This window comes from Aptenodytes forsteri, unplaced genomic scaffold, assembly GCF_000699145.1.
Source record: "Aptenodytes forsteri isolate BGI_AS27 unplaced genomic scaffold, ASM69914v1 Scaffold213, whole genome shotgun sequence".
NCBI classification, from domain to species: Eukaryota; Metazoa; Chordata; class Aves; order Sphenisciformes; family Spheniscidae; genus Aptenodytes; species Aptenodytes forsteri.
The window spans coordinates 545655-556784 of NW_008795522.1; the positions used below are offsets into that span (position 1 = coordinate 545655).

General features: G+C 47.5%; 1 protein-coding gene across 1 annotated transcript in view; it reads left to right on the plus strand.

Annotated features, from left to right (window-relative positions):
- PKP1 (plakophilin 1) overlaps positions 1–11130 on the plus strand; it is a 51504-nt gene that overhangs the window by 19927 nt on the left and 20447 nt on the right. Inside the window, exon 3 of the mRNA XM_009281881.1 lies at positions 5536–5960. Coding sequence (XP_009280156.1) covers positions 5536–5960 — 425 coding nt within the window. The remainder of the gene's footprint in view (positions 1–5535; positions 5961–11130) is intronic.

Sequence of the window (11130 nt, forward strand, 5' to 3'; positions counted from 1 at the left end):
CCCCCCGGCACTGCCCCAAAAAAGGGGCAAACAAGCCCCTGGTGTGCTGGGTAGGGAAGGAGGCGCATCTTGGACATTAGGGTGCTCTGCCTCCCACAGGGTGAGCATATCATCATCCCCACAGAGCTGACCTCAGCCCGGGGCTTGTAGCGAGTAACGTTTCTGAAAGGAGCCCTGCTCCCAGACCAAGGAATGTTTGGCTCTGATTGTTGAATGCTGCTCTGATTAAAGCAGTTAACTGAGCTGGATGCTGGCACATAACAGCTGGGGACCAGTGGCTACTGGGCCACCAGTGCTCACCACTGCTTTCCTCAGGCACCACTGCTGGGGTCTCAGGCTCTGTGCTGCACTGGCCCACCCAGCTTGGTGTCTGTAGCAATTATGTCCGTTATGGCACTAATGAAAAACATGCGCTTTGGTGATCCCTCTGTGCTAGAGACTGTATGTAGATACTTAAACAAATGTTCTTTGTGGGAGAAAGTTGCAGAGCTTTCTCTCCCGAATGCATCATCTGCATGAGAGGTGTTCGCCACGAGCCGGGAACACTCCCTGCTATCCCTGGCTGGCTTTGCCTCTGTGGACAAAAATCTCTCATTTTCAGTGGGAGCTTTGTTCCATAAGGATTTCAGGGCAAAATTTGTCATTTGCTGTGATGACACATTCAAATTTAGAAGAACCCCAAAAATAGAGTGGTTTGGGCAATCTTACCAAATCTTACCAAAAAACCAAAGATTTGTCGTTGCGCATCGTTGCTCGGTCAGACCCTGGTCTCCCTGTGAGGTTTTGCAAGAGGCTTTATGCTTTGGAGTAGTAAGTTGGACATCACCTTCCCTGGCCAGAACAAACTGAACCATCAGGACCTAAATCCCAGCTGCATAAAGAACCAGATGAAAAAGCATACGGAAAGGCAGCACCCAGGAGAGGTGGGAAAGAGCGTTTCAGAAATAGATAAACAATTTTTTGGCTGGTTTTGCAGTTTTGCAATTTTTCTCTCTGCAATGGAGTGTGTAGCAGGCCGCAGCTAAAGCATTTCGCAAGTAGCATCAAGAGTTTTCCCCACCCATCACTCAGGGTGGGACGCTGTCTTGTTGCATTGCCTGTGCTTTGCCTTCCAGCCTGGGAGAAACCTGCTCCTGACGTGTTTATACGGAGTCCTTTACTTCTCTCTGTCTGCTGCTCTAGAAACAAACAAATTGCAAGGGAAAAAAATTAGAGCTAGGTAATGAACTGATCGCGTCCTTAGATGCAGAAGTCAGAAACACCCAGTTATCTGGGAGGGCCTCCGAGGTGGAAAGGCAACGCTGAGATCGGAGCACGATTCCTGGGGCTGGTGCGCCTTTTGCTCTGTGCTTCTGCTTCTCTGGAAAGCGGGAGGAGGAGAGGGCCTCTTCCTGTTAAACAAAAGGCTTTATGGAAGAAAAAGACAGAAAAGGACTCATGATCAATATTGGGATAATGCCACTTTGACTTTCTCTCTAGCACCAGTTTTATTTAAGTTGAAATAAGAGGTTAAAGATATTTATTTACCTGTCTGGTGTGACTGTTGGGTATTCCAACTGATGTTTCTAAAATGGTCCCATATCGCAGGCTGAGAACTGGTGATCCACAAATGCTTATTAATTTAAAGGCAGGTCTTTGCTGCTGCCAGTGAAGGAAAGCACCTACTCCTTGGGCCTGATAAGAACACCTGCGCGCTATCAGTGCTCATCTTCACTGCCTTTCCTCCCCGTGCCTCCCCTCGTTGTTTTAATATGAATGAACGGCTCCCAAGGCTTGGCCTCAAACATACAGGCTCGTTTCACAGTAGGGAGGAGAAGGTCAGGCTAAAATTCAGGATGTCAGCGTTGCCTGGCTGCACATGAGCATCCTCCTGCATCCTACAAGTGCAGGGGACTGCCAGTGCATGATGGCGTCTGGCTGAAAGGAGAGACCTACCAAACTGCCCCGACTTCTCAGGTCGCATGGGGAGAAGTCTTGGTGACAGCCTGTGCTCTTCTAAAATGGTTTCCAGATCTTGCAGTGCAGAGGAAATCCCTGCTTTCTGTCTCCACCCCGCTTTGAGGGACTTCCTTGTCTTTTCCAGCATTTCTCCACACTCCTAAAGGGAGGAGGTGTGGACCTGGCCCACCTCCCCCATGCAAACATGCACAAGCAGTGGGCAGATGCAATTCAGGGTGTTAGGAAATCTGGGTGGTTTATGAGGTTTGACGGCGAGAGATTGATTATTTCCTTTCACTAATGCTATTCTGCATAGGGAGAGCTCACTCTACACACGTAATGGCATCAGCAAAAGTTGTGAGATTGTTGTCAGGTGGCTCTTTAAACCACAGACTATGTAATAGCATCACCTTCACCTTCAGAGATGTCATCTCTTCTCCAGATGGCAGAGTGCCTCACTCCTACCTTGCTGTGCATCCTATCTCACTGATCGCTGCATCCAGCAAGGAGATAACAACATGGGGAACTCCATTCCCTTGGCCACGTCTGCTCCAGTGTTAGAAGTGAAGGTCTCTGACGTAGCCTGGTGAACATCTGCAATGGGGACATAGGTTTTAGTCGGAGAAAGCTGCTCTTAAGGCACAGACACGGCACTTTGCTGAGATCAAGAAGCGATCAGGTCAGCTATATCTGCGCGAGGATTCATAGAGACTATTTGGGAATCAGGTCTGAAATCCGCTGAAGCTGGCAGGAGACTCCTCATCGATTTGGAGGCTTTGGGTCAGGCTCCTGCTGCAAAGAGGAATTCTAAGATACCAATTAGGTCCATGCCACTTGAAAGAGATTAAAATGGGCTCAGCCAAGCATCTGGTAGAATCAGCAATAAAAGTCATGCACTGACTTTGGTAATGAGCTTCACATCACACGGGAACTATTTTCCCATGAGTTTGCAAAAGGCTTCCCCGCCCTGCCAGGACCTGCACTGACTTGCTGCTCAGGGCTCCCTGTGTTGCAGAAAGGTGTCTTTCCAAAACAGGCGGACGCTTTGCTTCACCCATCTCAGGGCTGGCAAGAAAGAGGACAATGCTATATGCCACTATAAAACACAGCAGGAAATATAGAATTGATAATTCTATATCTATAAACACAGACACACTCACACCTTCCCTCGCCCGTTCTGCTGGCGGAGAGCCCATGTGAGTACGCTGGAGAGCAAACAATAGCTTTAGATAAATAACGAGTTAGCTCTTCCATGGTTAGCTGAATTGGTTTCAGCAAATGCCCAGGGGCTCCATGGCTCTGCCAAGCTCCTAACAGCCCTACAAAATAATCCTAGCTTATACTGACTCATAAAGAAAAAAAACAGGGCTCATATCTAACAAGCTGCTGCTCTGTCCTCCAGCCAGCCGCTGCCAGTGGCGAGCCCTGGGAGTGGGTTCCCCGCTCCACTGAGCAGCAAAGTCCACCCTGCACCTTCCTGCCACAGCCCGATCCCGTCCTTCACTGTCCTGAGGGTTTCTGAACCCAGGAAAATGAAGAAAAAATGAGGATGATATCATCCTTAGAAGGACATACTCATCTGCAGTGGGGTAGATCATGACTTCATGAAAGGTCACTTTGCTGTTGCTGCGTGCGTGTGCTGCATACAAAGCAAAACCAGGATGGAGAGAACCTCTGTGCGTGGCCATCCTGGAAATTTCAGTGGGCTTGCGCCACTGCCAGGGCAGCCCTCGAGACTCATCGCACTTACCCATGTGCCTCGTCCTTGCTCTTCTTATCGCATGCAAATTCTTCTTCCAAATCCCTGGGAGCTCTGCAGTGTGCACCAAACCTGTTGCCTGCTGGGCTGCAGCACTAACAGGTTTTTTCTGTGTCCTCTGGAGTAAATGCAAAGAGAATTTGCTCCCCTTTTCTCCCTTTCCAGCAATTCACCTGTTTAGATGCAAACTTGCAGAATAAAAGTACGAAAACTACTTCAGACTGGTGCTCAAATGACAGAGCAATCTGGGAATCGACGTAGCTGGACTAAAGGGTTTCTTCTTATCCAGATGGCATGCCTGCTAGGTAACCGCTTTTAAAAGTTTTCAGCCGTTACCTGCACAACTCTCTGGGACACAGCAGAGAGGATTCACTGCATTCCTGAAGATCAGTTTGTTAATGGAAATATTTGGCTTAATTAATTAACATAATGACAATTCTGCAGAGTGTTGGAGACAGGAATGATGCTGAGTGTGCTCAGGGCTGGGATGAAGTTGGGGCAGAGCAGCGGGACTCAGGGTGAGCCTACAGAGGATACCCATTTCTCTGTCACGCGGTGTTTCTAGGTTAGGAAATATGGATTTTTTTCAGTGACATGAACTATTGCACCAGGCACAGGCTTTTCACACCTTGTGCCTTGAACCTCCATGGAAATAATAAAGTGCCGGTGTTGACTTTTCTCTCCCAGCCAAGGGATCCTTGGGTGGCTTTTGCAGAAAGAGGCATCCAAAGTACTGCTGCTTAAAGTTAGGTGAGAAAAAAAAAACTTGGCCCAACAAGAAACCATGGATGACCTTTCCTGAGATAAACCAAAGGGGGATGGGGTAGGCACTTTTATTCTTTAGGGTTTTTTATGCCTGTTTGCTGTATGTCTTGGAGATCTGCTTGCCAGCATGCTGAGGGAGATGCACTGGAAAAACTCAATATCATGGGGCAAACAGCACTAAAATAGCTTTATTTATTTTCCTTTCTGGAGTACACACCTTAGCAACTTGTCTCTCACTTGGACACAACCCTGCAGGCTTCCAGGTGCCAGCGTTGACATCCAGAAGGTTTAATACTGCAAAAGAATATTGGATTCAATCCTGGTGTACTTAGGGCAAATCTGGAGGATTTTTGGTGAGGTGGTGAAGACATTTTGAACTGATAGCAGGCCAGCTAAAGCCATTTTTTCATTTGATTAATTGCAGTTGGTTTTTTACTGTCTTTTATTCTTTTTTTTTCTTCCTGACTTAGTCATCTCAACTCTTCTTGCATATCCCCCATTGTTCTCAGAACATCCCATTATATGAGCTGATACTACACACCTTGTAACTCATCAGCAGATACTCATTGTCTCCACTTGTTTCTTGGCACAATGAGATTCAAGAATCCCTTCTTACTGATTTTTCACTCCCTTTACTCCCTTCCTAAGGAACTTACGGAAGGGGAACAAAATAGCATAAGGAAATTAAAAATAAACGCAAGCAGTGCTGGAAGGCCAGAACGGGACATCATTCTCTGTGATGGCAAGAGCTCCTCTAATTACAGGTTGGGTTAGACCCCTTGTGTTGGAAATAAGGCATTTTCTCTAATGCCAGGGTCATGTTTGAGCTTTCAGTTCTGCTTTGAAGCTCCTGGATGCCTGATCACTAAGTGTCCCTAGATTTCAAGGGAGGGTTTGGCACCTTTGTAAGGGCTGCGGGTGGGCTAACCTCCTGTAAATTTTGGGCCACAAAAATACCTAAGAGGCATAGGAATTTGGTAGCCGTGACACCCATGCAGGAGTGGTGTTGGAAATGTTGATCTGCAGCTCAACCCTTTCCTAATTTTTCTGTCTCCTGTTTTCTCGCTGACCAGCTGTACAACGGGACCCTGAAGCGGGACGCGGAGAACAGGCGCTACAGCTCGTACAGCCAGATGGAGGGCTGGGGCAGCAAGCACTATAGCAAGGCTGTCTGCAGCCCCGCCAGGGCCGGCAGCGACTACTGCTTTGTGCAGAACATCAAGAGCAGCCGGAGCGAGCCTGACCTCTACTGTGAACCACCCCGGGGCACGCTGAGGAAGAGCCAGGTGGGGGGCCGGGCAGAGCACAAGGCAACCTTGAACCGCCAGAGCATCTACAGCAGCTGTAGCACCCAGCAAGGAACTACCAGGACAAGTAAAAAAATGCCAGCACGGGCCCTCTCCTGCCCCTCAAGCAACAAGCCCGATGTGGTCTATGCCCAGCCCATGATGAGCTGCAAGCAGGATGCGGTTTATGGACAGGCTCAGTCCAGCTCCAAGTAAGTCTGCTGCAGTGTGCTGAATCTGAGTAAATGTAGACATCTGCTGTGGAGGTTTGTCCATCAGAGCTAGTCACCTGAGCTGCTTTAGAGCCACTGGAGATCTGCTCACCAGTGCACACCGTCCTTAATCGCATCCTACAGTAGAGTCTAAAGTGGGTCAGATGAGTCACACTCTTAAAGGGCTTATTTCTTTTCATGGGCTATGGAGGGAAACCAATATGACTGGCTCACTGTATATATCTCCGCTGTAGCTGTGTGATGTTGGGCAAGATGATCCCCCGGTCTCTCTGGTGGTATTAGCCGACAGCTCCTTTGCAAGATGAGGGTGGGGAGGTGAAGAGCGGAAAGCCTGGTGTGCAGTTTGGGTGCCTCTCCTGGCTGTTGCACTGCTTTGATTTGGCAGAAAACAAACTTAAAAAATCAACTAACTTTGAAGGAGTTGGTTCCTGAGGGTCTGACTCAGAGCAGAGCTGAGAACCTGCTGAGCAGTCGTATTTACCCCTCTGTCTTTCCATTCAGCCCTTGCTTCATTCACCCAAAAGGTCTGATTTGGGTTCCAGAAAAAATTGAGTCAGAAATTGAAATAAATAGCCTAATTGGAATAATTTACCTAGCCAGGAAAGAGGAGGGAACGGAAGCTGTTCAATTCCTTCCTGCCCAGAGCATCCAGTCCCATTGGGGTTAGGAATTATGCAAGGGTGGAGGATGGTCCTTCATGTCTCAGTTAGCATCAGGTCCCTTCTTGTACATGTTGCCTACAACAACAGGGCATGTAAAACACACCAGTGAGCTCAGACACTCCCAAGCTGATATATTTGTGCAATGCAGCAGAGCTCTCACTAAAAAAACCCTGGTGGGGTTTTGATGGCATTGCAGTGATGTTGATTCAAAGCTGCCCTGTTGCTCCGGCTCTGGAGCACCAACCGCATTCTGCCATAGTCTTGGAAGAGATTTGGTCTACACAATCCATAGTTTTGGAAGACTATGGTTTGCATGTTTTGAACTGCAAAACATTGCAATTCAAGGTTGCAGTGTTTTGTTGGGCTGGAGAAGGAGGGTCTGCATCTTCCACAGGTGTTCCCAGGGGCTACTGCACTACCGTTGCTGCATCACTGTCATACGGGGCCTGCTCTGCACCAACCCAGAAGTTATCACAACTCCCAGACAGACATGGCAGCTTGTCACACAAACGCTAGAAGCTCCCGAGCTCATTCCTGGTGGTCCCTCGTCCAAAAGAGAATTTGCACACTGCAGCATAAGTGTGAGACTAATTAACAGGCCTTCATCATAACTCACACCAAAGGCCTGAGACTGTTGAGCCGTTGACCCAAGGAGTGATGTAGATATTGAGAAAATTCCCCCTCACAGTCAGCAGTGTGAACCAAATCATGCCCTATTTCACATCTGAACGTTGATTTCCAGATTTCTCTGGCTAATTCTCTGCTCAGCCTCCTTCATTTTGTATTGAGTAGGAGAAGTATGTCCCAGAGTGTGGATGCCAGGAAATGTCACTCGCCCGTTAGCATGTTGTCATGAAACCTTAGCTTCCCATGTGCCCAGTTACTTCATGTTTAACACATGCAAAATTAGCCCTGGCCAACGTGGAGCTCCAGTGGCATCGGCTTGCTACTTTCAGAAGCTTTGTAATTTCTCTGGAATAGGAAACAGAGATGTTTCATAAAATGGAAGTAACTTGTTCTAGGGAATTTCTGACTAAAGAGCATAAAAGTGTAGTGGGAGGAATGGCAGAATTATTAAACTTGGGATTGCAGCTGGCTTCTGCCTACAGAAAACACTGCTTTTGAGAAGTTAGTCTCAGGCAGGCAGGCTGTCTCCAAAGCAAGCCCTGCTCTGCACTGCGCAGCACTCACAGTTGTAGACTTGGTCATTGCTTTGGAAAGGTCACTTGAAGAATAATGGCATTTTCTGAAGAGAAGGAGAACTGCTGTTGTGAGAAGAATACTCTCCAGCGCTGGATGCCCTTTGGTTAGGGAGTGGCTCCATTTATACACTTCTCCTGGCTTGGGGCATGGCTCATCTGGCAGAACTGGTTCTGATGTGGAAATGTCAGGCTTCGAGTTGTAGGCTCAACTGGGGCTGTGTCCCCTGAGTAAATCTGATTTGGCTGGGGCACACCCCCCTGCTTCGCGTGAAACTCACTGCAGAGCTGGATTGGTTTGGAGGGCAGTTTGTACAAGCGCTTCTGCTCTTGACTCAAAGGAGGTGAGGTTGGCAGAAGTTGTCCTTAAAGTTTTGGAAACATACTAAGGAGTTGTCCTCTTTGAAAAAATTACTTATTTGGAAAGCCATTAGCCTTATAAAGTATCTGGCAGGTCCCTGTTAGCCTTGGTCTGTAGTGTGCTTTTGTTGGGAAGGGGCCTTCAGAGATGAGTTAGGACCATATCTGGGCTCTCTTTGCTGTGTAGGACTGTTTCTGGTTGGAGGATTCTGCACTTGGAGAGCTCTATCTTCGTTTGGGTAGCCTGATCTTTGAGTAGGGAGAGGTTTGCTTGTAGGCATCCCATTATTAACCTCCGTATGCAGGAAGAGGGCTTAGCTGGGTAATAGCTGCTGTTAGTTCCCTGTTTGGGCCTCTGTTCTTCCTCTTCTAGTAGTTCTTCAGGTAGAGTTTTTGCCTTTATAACAAGGATAATTTTGTGTTCAGTTTTTATGCTGCAACTCTCCCGTGTAGGTGGACATCTTGTCTGCAGGTTAGCAAACCGTCTCTATGAGCAAGGGAAGGGCTAGTTTCCACGCTTTCAGAGGTGATCCAGTGGGGTGATTTCTATTGCTGTGAGAGTGATTACAGTGGGACCTGTGATCCGCTGGGTCTGTCTGTGATACAAAACTGCTCTGTAATGCAGTGACTGTGGACAGTGTCAGTACTGGTTCAAGAGTGGTTCTTCTCAGGTGTCCTGTGCTAAGGATCTGATCTCCTTGGATGGTGTGAGGTGAAAAAGGGGTCATTGGACGTTCTCAGGTAGTGAGAGTGGCATGTAGATATCAAAATACTGAATATGCAAGAACTGTCAAACTATCTGTACTGAACAGTCCCTCTGCATTTGGTCACAAAGTTATTTAATTTTTGGAACTGTTCTTGCTTGTGTGATTGCTTCCATTTATTGAATTGGATTTGGCTGTGTAGGACATGGAAGAGCTGTCTCCTTGATAACTATCTCTCAGAAGAGTCCTTCCTCTTACAGAAGCAACTCTAGTTGATGAAAGCACCTTTCCTCCAGCTAGCTGATGAGTAGTTTAACACCTAAATGTTTTTTGGGAAAAACCATTCTATGATTCTATGAGAAACCAAACCACGATGTAGGGTTTTACTCACTCCATATTATTGGTTCTGGTGATAAAAATCTGAGTTTTGCACTGTTTGTTCAGATCAGGAGGTTAAACAGTACTGACTTGCTTTGAGAAACCTCCTCTTGAAGCATATCCTCTTCCACCACCCCTGTCATTATGATCCTGTCTCAGTGAGCAGAGAGGGACCTTCTGATGTCCCTTCCAGACATACTTCTCTAAAACTACTCAGGAGCTTAAGCCTTTGTAAGCATTATATCATATCTGGAACAACATTTCCAAGCTCAGTAAAACTGTCATGGGCTCAGAAGTTCATGGGTTATTCCGGTGGCTCCTGCCCAAAGGCAGTTCTCAATGAGCAGCACTCACATTTTGCCACAATATAGCTCTCTGGAGTGAGTCCTTCTACCTGATAGAGCTGGAGGGAGTCTTCTTGGTGTTCAGGGCTCCCTCTTCTCCCTGGAACCCTTCTCCTTTTTGGGCTCTCATAACATCCTGCAGATCTGCAGCCTTTCATCCTGGAAACTGGCAGCAACAGTGGTTTCAGCAGCTGGTGAAGACTACGCATATTTGCCTGCTTTTAAGCATTTCCTCTGATGCGTGGTACTTGCAACATGCTCCAAGTGACAGTGTGTCATCTTGAGCTAGCCAGCTTTTAGCTAAATAACATGTTGCAATTCAGCCCAGTCAGGAAAAAAGTTTCTACATCCTCCTTGGTCATCAGGTAGCGACAACAAGAAGCAGTAATAAAGGATGTGATGTTTAATGCATCCTAGAAAACTTTGAGTCTTTGTCCCCCCTCCAGCTGGAACTTGAGGTACAAGAAAACTGTGGCTACCACCAGCTGACATTGTATTAATTCTGCTTGCAGACGTGTTGCACGTAGTCCTTCAGATACCACATACACATGGGACTGACAGCCCAGGGCCAGGCTAGATCATGATACGCGGTGGTTGTGGCTCTGCAATAGTCTGTGCAGTAGTCAACTGGTTACGTCACTTCTTTAGGAGATGCCTGCATCTGAGCTGGGGGCCCCTGTTGCCCTTGCAGAAATAGAGTCAGTGGCCAATGGAGCTGAAATCTGAGGTAGGTCAGTGAGCTACCCCCTAACAAAGTCAGTGCCTCTTGGTTGACTTCAGGGGAAACCCAGGTGTCTGAGCTGGAGACATAACTGAGAGGCCAGATTAACCTCACCCCTTGTGAAGGACTCGGTATTCTCATTTGTGAAGATGAAGATGTGAGCTGAGGTGTCTGCAGACATTCCCCAGCTTAAGGGTTGGTGATATAGATCAGGAGCCATTAATGGACACCTACAATATGTGTTGTCTTCCATAATACCACATGCACCTTTGGCCTCATTGTAAGACATGGATGCATTTCCCTTTGGTGTTCTCTGTGTATGGGAGAAAGAGACTAAACCATCTCATTAGAGATCATGTGAAAGCAAGTGTCTCTTAAGGCACCTGGAAATACGCAATATCTTGGTGCTACTCTGTTAAAGGCCTTGAATACCCTGACTGGCAGCTATGGAGGAGGCAGTAAAGGCTGGGGCAACCCTTTGGATTTTCCATATGGTCATATTTGTCTATGGTGACGCTGACTTGGCCCCAGCTGAGCTGCAGCAGCCTCTGTGAGCTGTGGCTCAAGTTCAGGGACAGCAAGTGTGTGTCCTGTAACCATTCATTCCTAGGCAGGAGCTCAGCCTCTCTGGAAATACTATTGTCGTGATTTAACTTCAGCCGGCAATTGAGCACCACACAGCTGCTCGCTCACTCTCCCCCCCCTGCCCCGGTGGGATGAGGGAGAGAATTGGAAGAGTAAAAGTGAGAAAACTTGTGGGTTGAGATAAAAACAGTTTAAT